Consider the following 22,735-nt stretch of genomic DNA (forward strand, 5'->3'; position numbering starts at 1 on the left):
CATGAAACAATGGGGATATTAAAGCTCTCTGATCAATCTTAATTTTGAGAAAGAGAGCAAAGTGAAGGCCCTCAGGCAAAATGGAGATTAGATTAGATTAGATTAGATTACTTACAGTGTGGAAACCGGCCCTTCGGCCCAATAAACCCACACCAACCCTCCAAAGAGCAACCCTACATTTACCCCTTCACCTAACACTACGGGCAACGTAGCATGACCAATTCACCTAACCTGCATACCATTGGACTGTGGGAGGAAACCGGAGCACCCGGAGGAAACCCACGCAGACGCGGGGAGAATGTGCAAACTCCACACGGGTCTCTGGTGCTGTGAGGCAGCAGTGCTAACCACTGTGCCACCCTATCTCGAGTAATAATGTTACTTATATTCAATTTTTCAATTACAGCATCACATTAAGCCAATTAAAAGCATGCATTTAAAAAAGAATTAATGCCATAGGCATTTTTTGCAGCTTGTGTTCATGGAAGTTCCTATTTTGTGATTGCAAAATTTGAGCCACATCTTATGGAAATCAGATGTCTAGTCAGAATATAAAAAATGGCAGAGATTGACTAAAAGTTTAATAAGGAGGTAGAAATTACAGTATGAGTGGAATCTAGCCGAAATACAAGGATGAGATACCAGAATTTCCAATGGTATTTGAAAAGGAAAAGCATAAGCAAAATGAGTGTTGATCCTTTAGAGTGTTAAAATGGGGAACAGAAGATATTAGGAAGTGACATAACAGTAATATAGACCAGCAATCTAGATTTCCAGACTAACATTCAAACATGTAAGATGAAGTCTGAATTCAATTTAAAAAGACGGGAATGGAAAGACATGGTCTAATGGTGCTTGCGTGTCTATAGCTAATTGTCATATAAGCCATCCAGTACACTAATGTCTTTTATGGATGGAAATCTGCCATCCCTGCCTGAACTGGCCTACATATGACTTTAGATCGACAACAACAGGTTGATTCTTAATTGCTCTCTGGACATTTAGAGGTGGTCAATAAATATTGGCTTAGCCAGTGATACCTACATCCTATAAATGAAAAATAAAAGTGATGAAATTAACATATTTTGCTTCCACTTTCATTATAGAAGATTTAAAAATGCAGTAATAAATTAGGAGGTGGAAGGGAGAGAGGAACACAAAATTACAATTATGAAGGAAGTGGCACTAAACAAACTGATGGAGCTTCAGGTTGACAAGTCTCTGGCTGCAGATGGACATTTTCACAGGGTTTTAAAAGAGGATGCTGATGATCTCGTGGATACATAAGGAAATTATCATCAAAGTTCCCTGAATCCAGGTTCTATCAGACTGGAGAAGTACGAAATATAACTCCTCTATTCAATGAAGGATGCATAAACAGGAAACTAGACCAGTTAACATGATCTCTTAAGGGACAGGTGACAGAATTAATCATTAAAGAGAAAATTGCTGTGCACTTCAAAAAATTTAAGGTTAATCAGGAAAAACCAGTATGATTTCTTCATAGGAAATCACGTTTAACTAATTGATTTGAGTTATTTGAAGGAGTAACAATCACTGAATAAAAGGGAGCTGCAGTTGTACTTTAGTAGGATTATCCAAAGGCACTTGACAAAATGCCTTATCGAAGCTTAATGCAGAAAATAAAAGCTGTTATAGTGGGCTAATGCCCTAACATGGATAGAAGACAGGCTGGTAAGGAGCAATTAGAATTTACGCACAAGTGGATCTTTGTCTAATTGGCAAGATGTGATGAGTGGAGTCTAAATGAGGGAGCAGCATGGGCATAACTGCTAAATTTGCAGACAACACCCAAGTAGGTAGGAAAGGATGCTTTGAAGATGACATACAGATGTTGCAAACATTCTAAAAATGTGCAGATTAGGTGGATCGGCCATGCTAAATTGCCCATAGCGTCCAGGGATGGGGAGGTTAGGTGGATTAACTGTGGGAAATGCAGGGTTACGGAGACTGGGGGAGGGGTGGGATGGGTGGAATACTCTGAGGGCTGATGTGGACTTGGTGGGCTGAAGGCCTGTTTCCACACTGGAAGGATTCAATGAAACAGATACAGGCAAGGTGAATGGATAAAAAAATCCGGCAGATTGAGTACAAGGTAAAAGAATGGGAAGTTGTTCATTTTGGCAGAAAGAATAAAAAAGCAGAGCACGATTTAACTGGAGAATGAGTGAAATTTTTGTGTGGAGGGATTAAAGTATTTAGTGCACAAGTCACAAAATATTCATACAAAGGTACACTATGTAAACAAGGCAGCTAAGAGAATGCTATCCTTCAAGATGAATTGGACAAAGCTTATTTTCATTTGAGTCTCGAAGAATAAGGGGAGACTTGACTGAAATGTGCAATATGCTGAATGGTCTTGACAGAACGGTTTCCTCTCATGGGTAAGGCCAGAACTAGGAGACACTGTTTTCAAATTAATGGTCACAGCAGATATGAATTTTTTTTCCTCTCAGAGGGTTGTGTTTTAAACTTCAATGAACAGTTTCTCTTCATATGCGAGCCCTGCCATTCCAACACTGCAGGAATCAGTCTGGTAAATCTCTACAGCCAAGACATCCTTCCTCAGATAAAGAGACCAAAATAGGAAACAATACTCCAATTATGGCCTCATCAATGCCCTGTACAATTGCAACAAGACATCCCAATTCCTGTACTTGAATATCCTTTCGGTATGAAGGCCAAAGTATAATTTCCTTTTTTCACTCTTGCATACTTATTTTCAGTAACTGGTGTACAAGGACACTCAGGTCTCATCACACCTCACTCCCTTCATTCAGATAATCATCTGCCTTTCTGTTTTCGCTATGAAAGAGGATGAACTCTCATTTATCCACATTTTACTTCCTCTGCCATGAATCTGTCCACTCAGTCAACTTGTCCAAATCAGGTCTGCATCCTCCTCAAAGCTCACCCTTCCACCCAGCTTTGTATTGTCTGCAAACCTGAAGATATTACATTCAATTCCCTCATCTAAATCATTAACATATATTTGAATAGCTCAGGTCCAAGCCATGATCCTTGTGGTATCCTACTAATCAATGTCTACCAGAAAAACACCTGTTTATTCCTTCTTTCTATCTGCCAACCAGTTCTCCATTTATGTCAGTATACTATCCCCTATAGCATGCATTTTAAGTTTACATGCTTATATGGGATCTTAAGAGAGGCTTCTGAAAGTCCAAGTAAACCACAGCCACTGGTTCCCCCTTAATACCAGCAGATTTGTCAAACATGATTTCCATTTCCTGTTGACTTGGTCTGATTTTGTCACCAAGTGTTCTGGAATTAAATCTTTTATAATGGACTCTAGCATTTTCCCCACTAATGTCAGGCTAGCTGGTCTATAATTCCTCACTTTGCCATGGATCTTGTATGTTTCAGCAAAACCGCCTGTAAATCTTCTAAACTTCAATAAACACAGACCCAACCTGTACAACCTTTTCTCATAAGATATGCACAGCCCAACTTCTTTCTCTATTTTTATCTTTACTATGTTTCTAACAAGTCTGCCTTTGTGCTTTATTACTTTGTCTCAGGTCCTCTTTCTTGTGTCTAATTATTAATATAGATCTCTTAAGCCCTTAATGAATTAGCATAGTTTCCCACTCTCAAGCTTTTTTTGCACCCCCACCCATTGAATCTTGGCCATTCCAAGGTTTTTTCCAATCTGGTTTATTTTACTGTTTGTTTATGGCCTTTACCGTTGAATCAGCCGTAAGTAAAGCTATGACCTTTCAACTCCGACCTTTCAGGTCCGACATGCTGAAACCAGGAGACAATCAATGACCAATGGTAAACTACAATTTATGTTAGCCCAGTTTTTAACAGGTCTATTCAATCACAAAAGAAAACCAAGATTGATAACTAATGTGCTTCTAAGAGGGTTCAAGTTAATAATTAGTTTTGCTGAATTAGCTCCACAGGCATGGAGGAAATAATACATCAAATTCTGAAGCTTTCAACCATACCTTTTTACTAAGATTCATATTTTCCATCTTTGCTTTCAACAGTTTCATTTTGTTCATAGTAATTGAATTCTCTAGTATCTGCTGACCAGATGGAGATTCTTCCGATTCATCTTCATCATCTGCATATAGGTTGAACACTGAACCTCCACTTAAATCAGAAAAATAAAACATTTTGTTTTAAATTACCCTGCAACAGACACAAAACAAATCACAGAAGTTTCCCACACCCATTTACTCTGGAAAGAAAACGACCATTAAGTCTAGCATGGCACTGGATGTGCAATCTGAAGATACGAGTCCTCAGTAACACTCAACACTGGAGCCCCCCAGGCGTGCGTACTCAGTCCCTGACTGTACTCACTGTAAACCCATGACTGCATTGTCAAATACCAGACTAATGCCTTTTACGAGTTCGCTGATGACACCACCATAGTCGGTTGAATCTTAGATGGCGATGAAACAGGCTATAGATGGGAGGTGGAAGACCTGGAAAAATGCTGCACTGAGAACAACCTAGCTCTCAATGCCAGCAAAACCAAGGTACTCATTATTGACTTTTGGTGGGATGTTAATCATGCCCTCCTACACATTAACAGCACAGAATGGAACGAGTGGAGATTGTCAACTTCCTGGGAGTGGTCATCAACAACAAGCTTTCTTGGACTCTTCATGTGGACGCACCGGTTACAAAGACCCAACAATGTCTGTTTTTCCTCAGGCAGCTGAGGAAATTTGTCACGACGGCGAATACCCTTGCCAACTTTTATAGGTGCGCCATCGAGAGCATTCTGTCTGGATGTATCACTACCTGGTATGGCAACTGTACCATTCAAGATCTGAGACGGTTACACAGGGAGTGGTGAACTCAGCCCAGACAATCACAGAGGCCAACCTCCATCTATAGAATCCATCTACCAGGCCCGCTGTCAAGGAAAGGCTGCCAGCATTCTCAAAGATCCATCCCACCCTGGCAATGTTTTTCTACAACCTCTACCATCGGGGAGAAGGTACAGAAGCCTGAACACACGCACCAGCCGATTCCAAAACAGTTTGTACATTACTATTGTTAGGATACTGAATGGACTCACAAATTCTTAACATTCGCCTGTACCAGTGTTTTTGTTTTTGCCGCTGTTTACTTATTATTTAAGTATCTGTGCTACTGAACTCTGATCTGCCAGTATTGCTCACAAGACAAAGCTTTTCACTGTGCCTCGGTACACGTGACAATAAATTTAATTCAAAACTCCTATGAAACTGAATTAGAGTAAATCCGGTTGTTTTAAAAATGCAACTGGTCTACTAATGTAAGGACAATGCACACACATATCTGATGCCACACTGAGGCAACCAATAAATACCGACTTGCCTGGGTCACACCCAAATCCCAAAGATAAACTTAAACAAAAAAAATGTATTTGTTAATCTTGTTCCTCCCAAATAAAAGACAATTTTCATAATCCCAGTCCTCCAAGGAAGCCAATTCAGTGTCTGGTTACAACAAAGTTTCTTCAAATTCAAGCAAACAATTCAAGAAATACTTGTTAATTATTGCACATTAAAAGCATATCACTGAATGCAAGAAATGAGCAGAGCTAATCATTTATTTAACATACCTTAAGGACTCAGAGAGTGGTGTTAAAGTGCCATCCCCTCGATCGACAACTCGAAAGAAATTCAACTGGTCCCCTTCACGATATACTAGAAAGGTGACTTGCTTGTTGGAAGGGATCTTATCCCAGATATCATCTCGACTGGTCTCCATGTATTCAGCCATATCCCTGGTGGGATCTTCCATTGGGACTATATATATATATATATATGTATTTAAAAAAACACTCTCATAAATGAGGAATATCAACAGAGCACAAGGCTATATTATTACAATATTAATCAGCTGTTCTGGTCTGGAACCCAGTTATTTGCATTATTCTCCTTAAATTGCTGAACTGTGTACAGTGTAGTATTCGGAATCCAGCAAGAATGCACTATGTGCAGTTACCAAGGAAACAGACACACAATATAGGGGCACTCTGCATTTGAGGTACTGGCACTCACCTTGCACATTTGAACACTTTCAGATATCGGGTAACATTCAATTCCATGTACACCTTTGAAAATCCAGTTGAACAGCAATTCTGATTGGCTTTTGTACTAAAGGTTTATACAATTAAGCAAGTGCATGCAAACTTATATTTGTTTCAAACAGTGGTAAACAGACATAAAGAGATTTGAATGAAAGCAAACATCATGGGCCCACAGTCACGCAGCTGTAAACACCAGTTCTGTTTTTCCAAAAACCGGCTACAGAAACTGCTAGATGTTTAATGAATGAGAGGTGATCTGACCGAAACCACAAAATATCTCAGGGTAGATGCCTCCACCAGCTGGGGAGTTTAGAACCAGAGGCCACAATATAAACACGTATGATCTGAGACAAGGAGGAACTTATTTTTAAAAACTCAGAAGGTTGACCTTTGAATTCTCTGTCAGAGGGGTCTGGAAGTTTAGTCTTTCAATATGTTTAAGGTAGGGATTGATGGATTTCTGATTATGAATGGCATAAGGAGATATGGGGTTATAGTGGGTAAAAATCACTGAGGTGTTCAATCAGGCACGATCTTACTGAATGGTGGGACAGGCAAGTCAGGCTGATAAGCTTCATTGTTTCTATATTCCATGAACATGGTTAGAAAGAGTCAGGATCTGCTTTGAAGAAGTCTGAGCAAGAGTTCAATTTAAGTACAACTAAATAAGGCAAAAAACTTCATTGAGCAATGAGCTGATGAAGCAAAAAATTTAAGTGTTTAAGACCATGTGAAGTTGCTTATGCATCCAACCAGATTATTTTTTAAAATTAAATTCTTAAAAAGACATCTGTGGAGTAAATGAAAGACCTGGACAGAGAAAGCGTTAACCTTTCAGGTCAAAGACTTCTCATCAGAACTATCATTCTCTCTCCTCAAATGCTACTTGACCATTGAGACATCCATTTTTTTTGCATTTATCAGATTTCCAGCATTCGTAGCATTTTATTCTCCTTAAAGAATGATCACAGGATATTCCCTCCAGACGAAGTGTAGAAACTGTTCTACTGTAAAATGCACTAGGAATGCATCTCTTAGGGGTAGAAGCTCAGTACATGAACAGTGGGTCAAACTACGAGGACCAGAGTCACAACTGAGCAGTTTATCATGTCGCACTTGTCAAAGTCTGCCCTCAAGCAACTAAGAGCTGTCCAGATTTTAATCTGGGAGTTCATTCCTTATGTCAATTAACAGGTTGCAGTTGGTAACATTTATAATCAACCTTGGAGGTGCACCAGCAGGAGGGAGGGACTGTGATCAGTTCACAGCGTGAGGCATATGCCCGAGTGAGGACTACAGGATTTCGTACAAGTGCGCATGGGTTTTTTCTTTAAAAACGGTCTGATAAATTTGTTGGTGAGAATGCTTCCTTGGCTGCTGACATTTTAAAGAGTATGCTTTACCAGTGAACGGAAGGTGGTTTTTTGTTTATGATGGGATCAATGGGAGAGAGACAACAACCTTTCTGTTAAAAGACGTTTCTCACCCTGAAGACTGCAAACTAATGCTATTAAGAACAGAATCAAACCCCAGCTAGAGGTTTCCCAATACTTGTAGAAAACCACTACTTTTTATTGGTAGTGCTGGAGGGATAAATATCAATCAGGAACTAGCAATAGCTCTGGCACTCATCTTCAAAATAAGGCAATAGGATCTTTAAAATCTACCACTGGGTCTCAATATAACATTACACCTGAAACAAGGCACCTCCGACAATGCAACAGTGAACTTAATACAAAAAGGATTGAGAGTCTATAAAAGTACTTTTCTAGTAATGCCCACCTTAGAGGGTTTCACAAAATCAATTTCTGACATAGGAAACAAGTTCAAATTTTAAAAGCTGGAACTTTGTCATATTCTCCATTATTTTATACAGTCAATCAATTATTTGTTATTGATGCTATGAAGCCCAAACTCATCGGACCCAGTACTTAGTCCACAGCTTAGCTTTTGAAATCCTACAAAAGCATGAAGAGCTGATACATCATACTTCAGGAACAGTCCAAAACACTAATGGTATTAAAAGTAATGTCCAGATTTAAAGAGACCTTAAAGGGTCAGAATGCTCCCCAACACAAGGTCATTTAATGAATATTAGAGGTTAACTGACTCACCAAAATACACATTAGGTCTCATGCATCAATGCAAACATGCTCTTAGGCTTAGCACCTCTAAAGTGGCTCTGACATGTTAACATTACTATTAGTGAAAGTCATACTGCAAAAGTAAACACTTGCAGTCCCATAATTCATTTTAATATTGACTAGGTGTCCTAAAAGGATAGGATTCTTTACCAATAGGACAGCAATCATTGGGCAATATAACCACTTACTGCATTTTATGATACTTAGTCTAGGCCTCAATAATAACAGTAAACTACAGCATCGATAAATCCCAAAATTGGTTTTTAAACAGAAATGTCTGCGTATCTTGGACAATCAGAACGGCTCAATGCCAATAGCATTACAAGCTCAACACAGGGCATCAATGCAATTCACAATGCTGCAAGGTACATGTGTGTTTCCACATGAATTACATCTAAATTTTTCATAGCACACAGTTTCACTATATGTATGTACAGAGATGTCAGAATGGGGTGGGGAGAATCAAGGGGAAAGAAAAGAATTAACAGGAGACAAAAGCAGGCAGGAGACATGGGTCTTCCAGAGCTGTGCAAAGGGCAGCACTGATAAGCAGGGGCTTGAGGGGACAGCTACAAAATGGCTGAATGCTGTAATGAAAAAAAAATAGCAGGGCACTATAAGAAATCTGGAGCAGTCAGGCATAGACATGGAGTTGGAGTAGATCCTGGAAGGAATCTGGGGTGAGATCATAAAAGGATGGAAGGTTGAGTTCAGGCCAAAGACTACCTTGACAGTATTCTGCATGGTTTTGTATATCAAAGATGAAAGGGAGAGGCAAAAAGGGAAAATTCCAAGTTGTAAAGTGATAAATAGTTTAGGATTGTAACGGCAGATAGAATGATATAGAAAGAAAACTTGCGTTTATGTTTCCAGGATGTGCTTACCAAATTATTTCTGAAGTGTAATGCAAATAGGCAAATGAGACAACCATGTTGTTCATCATGATCTTGTGCCCAGCCATGAGATAAGTGACCAAGCAAGCTATTTAGCTTCTTGTCACTAGACACTTTCAATATGTTGCTTGACTTGGCTTTAACTGGGTACCATTACAGCTGAAGAACAGAGGGAGACTCATTTTAATGTCATTGTTAAAAAGGCAATTCAGCACATCCTGGCTGCTCCACCAGTATTAGCTCTGTTTCTGTGCTACAGTTCTGGTTGAACATCAAGAAACAGGGGCAAGGGTGCCACCACAGCAAGTCTTCCTTTGGTTTACTTGTATAGGCACAAAGGAAATAATCAATGGCCAATCAAATAATCAAGCAACAGAATAAGATTGGGGTTCAGCCAGATATTTTCAGGTCAACAGGGAACGAACAGAGGTGTGGTACTAATTAGATAGCTCTTTCAAAACCCCAGTAGGCATGATGGGCAAACTAACAGTTTTCAGCCTCTCTAGCGTCTCTGAACAAAGTAGAGAAGATACAGACAAGAACTAAAAATTCTCCTGAAGGCTTAGAGATTTTGGATTCCCACATACAAATACGTGCACCCAGCAACAACCCATTCAAACAGCCTTGGAAATGGATGAGTACTGAAGCAATTATCTGCAAACACAAGGAATACCTAGTGCCCAAGCACAGGAAATTTGACCCTACAGTTATGTATTAAAAGAAATGAACTGCCTCAGGTAAACGGATTCCAAATGATCTCACATGCCTTTCTTCAAAGTTGAGGGTTGATAAAGAACAAATCAAAACACATTTCCAAACAACCAACTGCACCAACAGCAATGGTGGAAGTTCTCCATCCATGGCTACACTGTCTTGGCTAAAGGAAGTGACGATTTAATCTTTGATTGTGTATCTGCTTAACACTTTTTACTTACCCCTTCTGGTATTTATAGGTCCACCTCTCATGGCGAGCACCAGTTTAAGTGTACAACCTTCAGATATACTACAAATAAAAGACAGCAAACTGTGATTAAATGGGCGATGATTTGGATGCAGTAGTTTGTTTGAAGACAGCTAAAATAATCCACATTATTTTTTGAAAAAAAGCTTTTTTAAAAGTCTAAAGAGGCATCTGGATGAACTTACAAATCCCACCTCTGCACCCTCAACCTTGAGCTATATTTATACCAGTACATTTTTTTTTAGTAGCGAAGAACAGATACAGAGTTTTTGTTGTAGCAACATAGACCTCTAGCCTCTTCACAACATTTTGCAATTCAGGGCCAGAAACAGAGCTCTAAAGGTCACTGGAATGCCAAACTGACTATTGTGCTCTTGACCTCTACTGTAACAATTTGACTCATTTGCAATATTTTCATAATTGTAAGAAAAAGCTATTGCTTAGTGTGATGAGAACTCAGCTGGTCGGAAACCCGAGAGTGGGTGAAGCTGTAATCTTTTAAAAACATAATTCCAACTTACTTGTAGTCGTGTAAACAGTACTCGTCCTCCAGTTCCAGGTTGTTCCAGATCAGATGTTGTTGTATTATGGGAATACCTAAGGCAAAATGAACAGAGTCCATTAAACAACATGTAAATGTCAAGATAAAGCAATGAAAATGCAGAAAATCCAATGAAACCAACATCACTCAGCTATGACCCAGCACACACACAGCAAAGTCTGACCCTGTAAAGTCTTCCTCACTGAAATCTGGGGAACGTTGGGTGTAATAGCTTTATTGTCATGTCCTCAGAATCATTGCCATTGGCAAACTCCTCTCCTCCATGTATATCCCTTTCCCAAGGTGGTGGTGTAGTGGTATGTAACCATGGCAGTGGTTCTGGGAGTCTGCAATTCTGACTCCAGAAGCTATGTGGCTACAGGGCTACAGACCAAGCATGACATTATATCTGTTAGCAACCACCACTTCTCACAAATCTGCTGATAGAATCAGTACTGAAAGAATAACAAAATAATTTGCATGAACAGATCAGTGTTCAGCCTAAGAACAGCTGGCTCTGTCTACTGACTAACTGGCCAAGCCTGCGGCGGCATGCTATAACCGTGAGAGAGCCACTATGAGACAAATATTTGCTTTACCTCACCCTTGTCAGTCCTAGTGTTGCATACGTCCATGATAATACTGGCACGTGTGACCAGCACACAATTGTTGTGGATGTTCAGTTGTGTGCTCAGAATACATTACTTTGTCATGTTGCCCCATCTATCTTAGCAGCTCAATAACAAGGGAACCAAGAGTTATTGTGAGCCATCAGTAACAGAATTGTATTTGCTTGCAATAACTCTAGGCTTAGCACACCCCTCATTCCTCTATCACTGTGCAAGAACATGCCAGGAACTGCACCAGCTCTAGCTGAAACTAAGATGTCAACTCAGTCAAATTCCAATTCAGGAGAGCATGCATACTCTAAACAAGATACGGAAAATCTGCAGTTCTGGCACATCCCATCACAAATGGCAGCAGGACATATTCAACCGGGGGGAGCTCGGCTGCAGTGCAAAAGTAAAGGCTGAAGTGTTCTTAACCATCAATCTGAAATTCAGAGAGTGGATGATCCTTCCTCAGTGTCCACAGTCAAAAATGTCAGTTTTTAATAAATTTCATTCATGCTACATGATGAGAAAATAGCACTGGACACAACAAAACTTTCTCAGTCCCAACAACAAATGGCTGTAATGAAAACCTGCACTCTAGAACTAGACACACCTCCCCAACATTGCCCCAACACAGTTACAACACTGGAAACCTTCTGGTGAATAATTTCTTGGTATTATGGCATTTCCTATCCACAAAAATAAAGGGCAAAACCAACTCAGCTAATCACTGTTCCTTCAGCAAAGCAATGAAGGAATCATCAATAATTCTATCAAGTATACTTGCTTATTGATACTGGTTAACAGTGTTATGAACCAGACCAAACACCTTCAAAATATATTAATAAGATAGTTTAGTCCCTAATTACTTCTTATTTTAAAGGTCAGTATAAAACATTGTGTTCCAGATGCAATTCCATTGGTCAAACTACCAGGCTTGAAACAAAACACACTTTATTCATACACTATAACGAAAATACATACAAAATAAACATTTTTTAAATTGGCTTAATTGTAACTATCAAAATGCATTTTAAAAAAATTATATAAACTACTACTAATTAACTGATTCAATGTAGTAACATTCCATAAACACACCCATGGCAAAGGCAAATTCAGTAAACGAGATTGTCTCACTTCCAATTCAACAACGGATGGGAGTGGGGGTGGGGGAGCTATAACAATACAAAAATAAGAGCTTCCACATCAACCTTCAAGATTCCAACAACTGCTACTGAAGGCTAAAACTAAAAAAAATCTTGATTCTGATGGAGCTTGATTCCACCCATTCAGGCTGCTTCTATTGTTCCAACTTTGGCTTAGGAGCTGACTGCTCAGCACCGGTCTCAACCTTTCTTCACTAAACAGAAGGACAAAATACACCTCTTCAAAAACGTAATATCATCACAGCAGAATTAAAGTGGTATGAACATGTATAGAAGAGTAAATTCCAGAAGATCATTCAAAGTGATTCTATTAAGGCAGCACTGACTCAGGGTGCCCTAGCAAAACTGAAGTTCAACAGTGTTTGGAGAATAAAGTTTCAATTTGTTGAAGGCTAATCATCTCAGAGCGCAGGTGTTCCTCTGGACAGTGACCCAACTGTGTCATTAATGACCTGCCTATCATCATAAAGTCAGAAGTGGGGCTTGTTCATTGATGATTCAGCTATTTGATGTCCTTTATACAAAAAAAGCAATCCAAACCTGTAAGCAGCAGGGGATGAACAACAACATTGAGTTTAATGTGGAAAAGTGGGTTCCAAGGAGAGTTAGCAGGATAGAATGTCTTCAGAGGAAAGGCTGAGGGACTTGAGGCTGTTTTCTTTAGAAAGAAGGAGGTTCAGAGGTGACTTCATTGAGACGTAAAAGATAACCAGAGTATTTGATAGGGTGAACAGTGAGAGCCTTTTTCCGCGGATGGTGATGGCTAGCACAAGGGGACATAGCTTTAAATTGAGGAGTGATAGATACAGGACAGTTGTCAGAGGTAGTTTTCTTTACTCAGTAGTAGGGGCATGGAATGCACATCCTGGAGCAGGAGTAGACTCCCCATTTTTAAGGGCATTTAATGGCCATTGGATAAACATATGGATGAAATGGAATACAAGATAGATAGGCTTCAGATTGGTTCAACAGGTCAGTGCAACTTTGAGGGCCGAAGAGCCTGCACTGTGCTGGAAAGTTCTATCAAAGTTTGGGTGTAACGTTGACACTATACATGTGCCAGATAATAGCGATCTCTACTTGATGTTCAATGGCACTGAATCATCTATTATCAACAGCATCAATGGGAGTTAGCAGTGGCAAAAATGCCGATTGGAGCAAGCAGGGCAACTTGAGGTTGGCAGGGTCAAGTAATCTAGCAAGCGCCTTTATGTGACGTCAGGGAGTGTGATGAAACAGCCTTTATATACTTGCATGGTACAGCTGTGACAAGAGTTAAGAAGTTCAAGACCAAGGTCAAAATAGGTATTTTTTTCCCCTCTCAGGGGCTGCTCAAGACTCTCAGAGATTCTTCTTACATTATCAACAACTTCTTCAATAGATGCTGCACTTATGAAGCAAAAATATCTCTCGTATTTATGTTGTTGGCAGAGGGGGGATATGGACACACACACATCTGAAAGAACTACTCAATATAATCAATAATCATCATCATCATTCCATTAAAATGAAAGTCACAAAATAGAAATTCCATGGCAGATGAAGAAATCTGAATTCATGAAAAAAAAACTAGAATTAAATATTTGTCTAATGATGATTGTTGTAAAACAGTCCTTTGTGGAAGGAAATCTGTCATCCTTACATGGTCAGGCCTACATGTGGTTGATTCTTAACTGTCCTCTGATGGTCTAGAAAATCACTCAGTTCAGGGGAAACTGCAGTAGGCCTTGCCAGCAACACCCAATGTCACGTGAGAATACAGAATTTACAATTGCATAAAACAACAGGCAGAAGTTAGAACATGCTTTATTAAAAAAAAACCCCAATATACACCCATGCTCAAAAAGCCACTATATTTGCCATGGTGGCATACCTGCCTCTAACACAGACACTGCTGCTCCACAAGTAATTCATAACAAGACACTTCGACATGCAATAACTAATGAAAGAAAGTCTTTAGGAAAAGAAATTGCCCAGGATTAAATTATTCAATTGATAGTGTTCATTGCAATAGCATCCACAACACACACCAAATGACCACTCCCCAACCCACATAGTAGCTCCTGAACTTCCACAGTTTTAAAGTACAGACTCCACAGCCATGTACAAGAATTTATCGTTTCAATAACTGCAGGTTTTTCTGTTTCTCCGAGAGCTGAATATTCCTTTGCTGCAGGATTTAAAACAGGCAACCCACTCTCCAGTGTTCAGAGCGCAGTGCCCCCAGCTTATTCCTCTCTAACTCACTTCACTCCACACCCCAGTCTTGCACCTCCCTAACCATATATCCTTCCCGATCCAATGGGCCATGATCATCCCTACTCCCTCCTCCTCAATAGATAAGAGTAAAATTGGTCTGTCTGGTCATTACCACAATGCTGTACACTGGAACATGACATGCCGAATTTGACTAGGAGCAGATGCTGCTCCTGAAGACTGCAGATGCTGGAGAGTCAGTCAAAAAGTGTGGCACTGGAAAAAACACAGCAGGTCAGACAACAACAAGGAGCAGGAGAGTTGATGTTTCATGCATAAGCCCTTCATCATACAACATTGACCAGGACAGCGCAGTACAGGCCCTTCAGTCCTCAACCTGTGGAACCAATCTGAGGCCTATCTAGCCTTAATGTTAGTGAGTCTACTACTATTGCAGGCAGTGCGTTCCATGGCCTTCTACTGAGTAAGGAAACATCTGTTTCTCTGGACCCCTATCACCCCTCAATTTAAAGCTGTCCCCTCGTGCCAGCCATCACCATCCGAGGAAAAGGGCTCTCACTGTCCACCCTGTCTAACCCTCTGATTATCTCAATGTCTCAATGAAGTCACTTCTCAACCTCCTTCTCTCTCATGAAAGCAGCCTCAAGTCCCTCAGCATTTCCTCATAAGACCTTCCCTCCATAGCAGAGAACATCCTAGTGAATCTCCTCTGAACCATTTCCAAAGCTTCCACATCCTTCCTATAATGCTGTGACCAGAACTGTACACATTACTCCAAGTGCGGCTGCAATAGAGTTTTGTACAGCTGCAACAGGACCTTGCGGCTCTGAAACTCAATCCCTCTACCAATAAAAGTTAACACACCGTATGCCTTCTTAACAACCCTATTAACCTGGGTGGCAACTTTCAGTGATCTATCTACATCGGCACAGAGATCTCTCTGCTCGTCTATCCTACCAAGAATTGTACCATTTGTCCAGTACTCATTATTCTTGTCGCTCCTTCCAAAGTAATCACCTCACACTTTCCCGCATTCAACTCCATTTGCCACCTCTCAGCCCAGCTCTGCAGCTTATCTATGCCCCTCTGTAACCCGCAACATCCTCCAGCATTAACCACAACTCTACCGACCTTAGTGTCATCCGCAAATTTACTAACCCATCCGTCTACACTCTCATCCAGATCATTTATAAAAATGACACACAGTGGCCCCAAACCAGATCCTTCTGGTACAACATTAGTAACTGAACTCCAAATTGAACATTTCCCATCAACCACCACCCTCTGTCTTCTTTCAGCTAGCTAATTTCTGATCCAAACTACCAAATTACCCTCAATCCCATGCCTCTGTATTTTGTGTAACAGCCTACCGTGGGGAACCTTATCAAACACCTTACTGAAATCCATATACACCACATCAATTGCTTTACCTTCATCCACCTGCTTGGTCACCTTCTCAAAGAACTCAATAAAGGTTGTGAGGCATGACCCTACCCTTCACAAACCATGATGACTATTCCTAATCAATTCATTCCTCTCCAGATGATTATAAATCCTACCTCTTATAACCTTTTCCAACAATTTACCCACAACTGAAGTAAGGCTCACTGGTGTCAGAATTACCAGAACTGTCTCGACTCTCCTCTTAAGCAAAGGGAATATTTGCTATTCTCCAGTCTTCTGGCACTATTCCTGCAGACAATGATGACAAAGATCAAAGGCTCTGCAATTTCCTCCCTGACTTCCCAGAGAATCTTAGGATAAATTCCATCCAGCCCAGGGGACTTATCTGTTGTCACAATTTCCAGAATTACTAACACTTACTCCTTGTGAACCTCAATCCCATCTAGTCTAGTAGCCTGCATCTCAGAATTCTCCTCAATAACATTGTCTTCTTGCACTGTGAATAGCAAAGAAAAATATTCATTTTGCGCTTCCCCTATCTCCTCACACACACACACACAAACACACTCAACTTCCAACTACTACCCCTGATTGGCACTAATCTTTCCTAGTTAGTATTTTATTCCTGACATCCCTAAAGTAAGTTTTAGGTTTTCCATGATCCGACCAGCCAATGACTTTTCATGTCCCCTCCTGGCTCTTCTTAGTACTCTGTTTAGTTCTTTCCTGGCTAATTTGTAACCCTCAAGTGCCCTAACTGAGCCTTCACATCTCATCCTAACATAAGCCTCCTTCTTTCTCTTGACAAGATATTCAACTTCTTTAGTAAACCACGGCTCCCATGCTCGACCACTTCCTCTCGGTTTAGATACATACTTAGCTGTTACTTGAATAAGCGCCACTTTTCAATTGTGCCCATCCCCTGCAGTTTCCTTCCCCCATCCTATGCATCCTAAATCTTGCCTAAGCGCATCATCCTTGCCTTTCCCCCAGCAATATACCTATCCCCATGCAGCATATACCTATGAGGTAAAAACAATGACTGCAGATGCTGGAAACCAGATTCTGGATTAGTGGTGCTGGAAGAGCACGCAGTTCAGGCAGCATCCAAGGAGCTTCGAAATCGACGTTTCGGGCAAAAGCCCTTGATCAGGAATAAAGGTAGTGAGCCTGAAGCGTGGAGAGATAAGCTAGAGGAGGGTGGGGGTGGGCAGAAGGTAGCATAGAGTGGGGGAGGGGATGAAGGTGATAGGTCAAGGAGGAGAGGGTGGAGTGGATAGGTGGAAAAGGAGATAGGCAGGTAGGACAAGTCCGGACAAGTCATGGAGACAGTGCTGAGCTGGAAGTTTAGAACTAGGGTGAGGTGGGGGAAGGGGAAATGAGGAAACTGTTGAAGTCCACATTGATGCCCTGGGGTTGAAGTGTTCCGAGGCGGAAGATGAGGCGTTCTTCCTCCAGGCATCTGGTGGTGAGGGAGCGGCGGTGAAGGAGGCCCAGGACCTCCATATCCTCAGCAGAGTGGGAGGGGGAGTTGAAATGTTGGGCCACGGGGCGGTGTGGTTGATTGGTGCGGGTGTCCCGGAGATGTTCCCTAAAGCTCTCTGCTAGGAGGTGCCCAGTTTCCCCAATGTAGAGGAGACCGCATCGGGAGCAACGGATACAATAAATTTTATTAGTGGATGTGCAAGTAAAACTTTGATGGATGTGGAAGGCTCCTTTAGGGCCTTGGATAGAGGTGAGGGAGGAGGTGTGGGCACAGGTTTTACAGTTCCTGCGGTGGCAGGGGAAAGTGCCAGGATGGGAGGATGGGTTGTAGGGGGGGCGGGGGGGGGGGGCGTGAACCTGACCAGGTAGTCACGGAGGGCACGGTCTTTGCAGAACCTCTCCGCAAAGACTGTTCCCTCCCACTCTGCTACACTCACTCCTATCTAGGATTATCTTTGCTATCCTTTCCTCTACATCTCTGGAACTATTCAGAGGTCTATTGAAAACTCCCAACAGGATGCCCTCTCCTTTTCTGTTTCTAACCTCAGCCCATACTACTTCAGTAGACGAGTCCTCAAACATCCTTTCTGCCCCTGTAATACTGTCCTTGACTAACAATGCCACACACCCCTCTTTTACCATCTCCTCTCCATTTCGAAACATCTAAATCCCGCAACCTGCAGCAACCATTCCTGTCCCTCTCTATCCAGGTCTCCAAAATGACCACAACATCAAACCCATGCTGCAGGTTCACCCACCTTATTCTGGATGCTCCTGGCATTGAAGTAGACACACTTCAGACAAGTTCCTGCTTGCTGGTACAGTCTTGCGACCTTGAAACCTCATTTCTGACCTCACTGCTCCCAGCCTCCTGGACGGTGGAACTACATTTTAGGTTCCCATCCCCCTGCTGAATTAGTTTAAACCCTCCCAAAGAGCATTAGCAAATTCCACACCGCAGGATACTAGTACCCCTCTGGTTAAGGTGAAGACCATCCTTTTTGTAGAGGTACCACGTACCCCAGGGTGAACCAATTATCCAGGTATCCAAAACCCTCCCTCCTGCACCATCCCTGTAGCCACATGTTCAACTCCTCTCTCTCCCTATTCCTCACCCCACTAGCACGTGACATGGACAACAAAGCAGACATAACAACTCTGTTTTTTCTAGCTGCAAACTTCCACCCTAGCTCCCGGAATTTCTGCCTTAAATCCCCATCCCTTTTCCTACCTATGTCATTAGTGCCTATGTGGATCACAGATAGGGGCTGCTCCCCCTCAAGGATCCCAAAAACATGATCTGAGATATCACGAACCCTGGCACTTGGGAGGCAACGTACCAACCGTGAGTCTCTCTCGTTAACGTGAGAGAATTTGACTGTCTTGCTGCTCCATTCCAAACGTTACAACACATCAAAAGTACTTCATTTGCTTTAAAGTGCTTTTGGTCATCACACTGTTGTGAGTACTTTGTAATCATTGAATTATTACAGCACAGAAGGCCACTCAGCCCATTATGTCGGGGTTGGCCCTCCCAAGGGGAATTGACATACTGTCCCTCCCATGACCTCTCCCTCCATTCCTGCACATTACTCCAGTTCAGATACTTAAAATATTTGGAAAATCCAGGAAAGTGTACAATGTAGGACACCATTCTGCCCAGCATGTCTACATGGGCTGAAAATCAAATCACCCAGCTTATTTTCCAGAGCTTAGTCTGCATCCTTGGAGGTTAAGAGTTTGAGTTGTACAACCAGGCACTTTTATAATAATGGACTGAGGGCTTTTGCCTTTCTTCCCTTTGCAGGCAGTGAGCTCCAGACCTCTGCCAGCCTCTGGGTGAGGAGCTTGCTCCATCTCCCATCTCATCCTTCTGCCAATTATTAAATCTACGCCCCTCGTCACTGACCTCTCTGCTCAAGGAAATAGGTACTTCCCATCCATGATCCTCACAACCTTTTACACCTGACAAGACTCCTGTCCACTTTCCTTGTTCCAAGAACCATCCAGCCTGTCCAATTATTCCTCCAGTTCTGGCAACATCCTCATAAATCTCCTCTACATCATCTGCAGTATAATTACATCCTTTCTGTAGTGAAGTGAACGGAACTGACTCAAATTGTGGCCTAACTAGTGTTTAAATCGTGTTAGCATAACCTACTGTTTTTATATTCTCTGCTTCAGCTGATCATTTGATCAACTTGGTCACCACCTTCAGGGATCTATGGACACTCACACCAAGCTCTCTCACTTCCTTTACGCTCATTTTATGCCTTTTTTTATGCATTTCTTTGCCTCATTTAACTCATTTAAATGCATCAGCTCCATCTTTTTCAGACTGAATTCCACTCTTCAGTCCACTCAACATGTCTATGACATCTTCTTAGCTTTCATGATCAAACGTGAGGCTAATTTTTGTACCATCAAATTTCTTCATCTCACTGTGAAAATTTAGGTCTAAATCATTTAACCTGCATAAATCAAAGGGGGATGTAATACTACTCCCCGAGAGACATCACTGGAAACAGCCTTCCAGGCACAAAATAAACATTGATAATTCCTCTTGGTTTCTTGTCTCAGACGATCTTGTACCTTGCTTGCTGCATTCCCCCCAGATCTGATGTGTTTTTATTTTGTAAACAAATATGTCATGTGGGTCCTTTTAAAAAGCCCTACTGAAAAAGTCCACAATGACAATATCAACTGCACTGACCTTAGTCAATTCTCCTTGTTACCTCCCAAAGAAATTATCAAATTAATCAAACACAATCTTCCCTCAGTAACTCCAAACTGACCATCATTCGATATCTACAGAAAAACACCCTTTGGCCCATTCAGTCTGTGCCAGTCAAGAACAACCATCTTCTAAATGCAATGTGATTGTTCCTTATTAGTTTTTCTTTTTACCCATAAGGCTTCATTTCAGGACCCTTCTAAAGATGTCATCCCTCACTGCTGCAATTGATATCCAGATATCAATATTATGGCACAGCCCATACCTTCTAATTCCATTTTTCAATATGTGGATCTTAGTCTTATACTGGCATTGTAAGTGCACATCTAAATACTCCATAAATGTTATGAAGACTTCTACCATTCATCCAGACAGTGAGTTCCAGATTCATACCACGCTCAACTCCTCTATAAACCTCATGCTTCCTTACCTTAAATCTTATAACGCCTAGTTATCAATCCCCCTCACCAAGGGGAAAGTCCCTTCCTGTATACTCCTCATAAATTTACACATCTCAATCACGTCTCCCTCAGCCGCCTCTGCTCCAAGGAAAACAATCCATCTTTGTTCAATCCTCATTATAAGTAAGCTCTAAAGATCAGGTAGCATGCTTTTAAATCTCCTCTGCACCCTCACCAGTGCAATCACATTCCTTCTAGATCGTGGATTACAGAACTGCACTTGACACACTGCAAAAAGTTCTCCTGGATGCAGTTTAAGAAGTCCTCTCCCTCTGAGCCTTTCACACAATAACCACCCCAGTTAATGTTGGGGAAGTTGAAATCCCCTACTCTCACTACCCTGTTAATTGTACACCTGATATTTTCCTATATATCTGCTCTTCTATTTATCTCAGACTGTTAGGGGGTCTACAGCAGACTCCCAGCAATGTGATTGTTCCTTATTAGTTTTGCTTTTTACCCATAAGGCTTCATTTCAGGATCTTTCTAAAGATGTCATCCCTCACTGCTGCAATTGATATCCAGATCAATATTATGGCATAACCCCTACCTTTAATTCCTTCTCTGCCTTGACTGAAAAATTTATTTCCTGGAATACTGAGCTGCCAATCCTGCCCCTCTTTCAACAATATCTGGGAAAGCAATGACACTACACCCTCAATTTGTGCCCTCAACTCAACTCATCTGCCTTGTTTGTTAGACTCCTTACATTAAAATAAATACCATCCAACTTTACCAAATTCCTTTGTGCCTTAAATGGCCTACAATTTCTATGCCTTCTTGACTCACTTGCTGTTTCTTCTAATTGTGACCATTCAACTGCTTCTACTGAACATTCTTTCTGGATCCCACACTTTCTATCCCCCAAAACTAGTAAACCTTCTCATGAGGATGCTGAACCCATTCTGGATCAGGTGCAATCCGTCCGCCTCTTACAGATCCCACCACCCCAACAAATGATGCCAATATCCCAGAAATCTAAAGCCCTCACTCTTGCACCATTTCTCCAGCATTCATCTGGACTAACCTACCTACTGGCACAAGGTACCAGGAATCAACCAAAGATTACTATTTTTTGGATCCTCTTTTTCTAAAACTTTACTTCCTAGTTTCCTAAATTCTTCCTTCGAGATATCAGTCCTCTATCTACCTATGTCATTGCACTAATATATGCCACGATCTCGGTCTGTTTCGCCTCCCCCTTCAGAATTCCCTGGAGTTGTTCAGTGACATCTCTGACCCTGGCACCAGGGAGGCAGCAAAGAATCCTGGAGTCTCTTTGCAGCACAGAAATGACTGTCTGTTCTCCGTACAACTGAATCCCCTATCACTATAGCCCTGCCATTCTTTCTCCCCTCTTTTGCTGCAGATCCACCCATGCTGCCATGAAGTTACCTCCTACTTGCTTTGCCCTGTATGGTCATCTGACCCAACTGTACCCATCTGTTAGAAAGGGGGACGGTCACAGGAGACCCTTACACTACCTGACCTGGTGGTCACCCATGCACTTTTGACCTGGTCAGCAGTGTGACCACCTCAGTGAACATGCCATCCATGACAGGCTCAGCATTGTGGATGAGCCACAGTCAATTCATTTGCAACTCCAATTCTGAAGTGTGGTTAGCCAGGAGCTGCAGGTGGACACTCTTTCTGCACATGTAGTCACCAGGAATGAGTGAAGCTTCCATGATTTGCCACAAAGTACAGGAGCTGCACACCACAGGTGTGAGCTCTGTTACCATAACTTCCCTCTCAAGTCCCTTAGTTACTCCCTTTTTAAAAAAAAATTATGCTTATGTAAGAATACTATTAACTTACTTCCCTTAAGCTAACTTCAGTTCCCTTATCCTACTTTGCTTATTCATATTACTTTATTACATTGGCCTTGGCTTTCACTTATTTCTGTTGTTTCAGTTCATCCACTTATTAAAATCCTGAGCCAATCAACACACCTTTTTCCTCGAATTTTGCGCTTTCATTTCTTTACCTAATCAGCAGTCCCGTGAAACTGCAGCTGTTAAATTAGGACTCCCCCA

General features: G+C 41.5%; 1 protein-coding gene across 1 annotated transcript in view; it reads right to left on the reverse strand.

The window, feature by feature from the left end:
• Positions 1-22,735, reverse strand: part of zfand4 (zinc finger, AN1-type domain 4) — a 55,702-nt gene that overhangs the window by 19,029 nt on the left and 13,938 nt on the right. Inside the window, exons 3-6 of the mRNA XM_072583036.1 lie at positions 10,599-10,674; positions 10,052-10,119; positions 5,609-5,795; positions 3,993-4,140 (exon numbers count right to left, since the gene is read on the reverse strand). Of these exons, the coding sequence (XP_072439137.1) occupies positions 3,993-4,140; positions 5,609-5,795; positions 10,052-10,119; positions 10,599-10,674 (479 nt within the window). The remainder of the gene's footprint in view (positions 1-3,992; positions 4,141-5,608; positions 5,796-10,051; positions 10,120-10,598; positions 10,675-22,735) is intronic.

Source organism: Chiloscyllium punctatum, chromosome 13, assembly GCF_047496795.1.
Source record: "Chiloscyllium punctatum isolate Juve2018m chromosome 13, sChiPun1.3, whole genome shotgun sequence".
Lineage (NCBI taxonomy): Eukaryota > Metazoa > Chordata > Chondrichthyes > Orectolobiformes > Hemiscylliidae > Chiloscyllium > Chiloscyllium punctatum.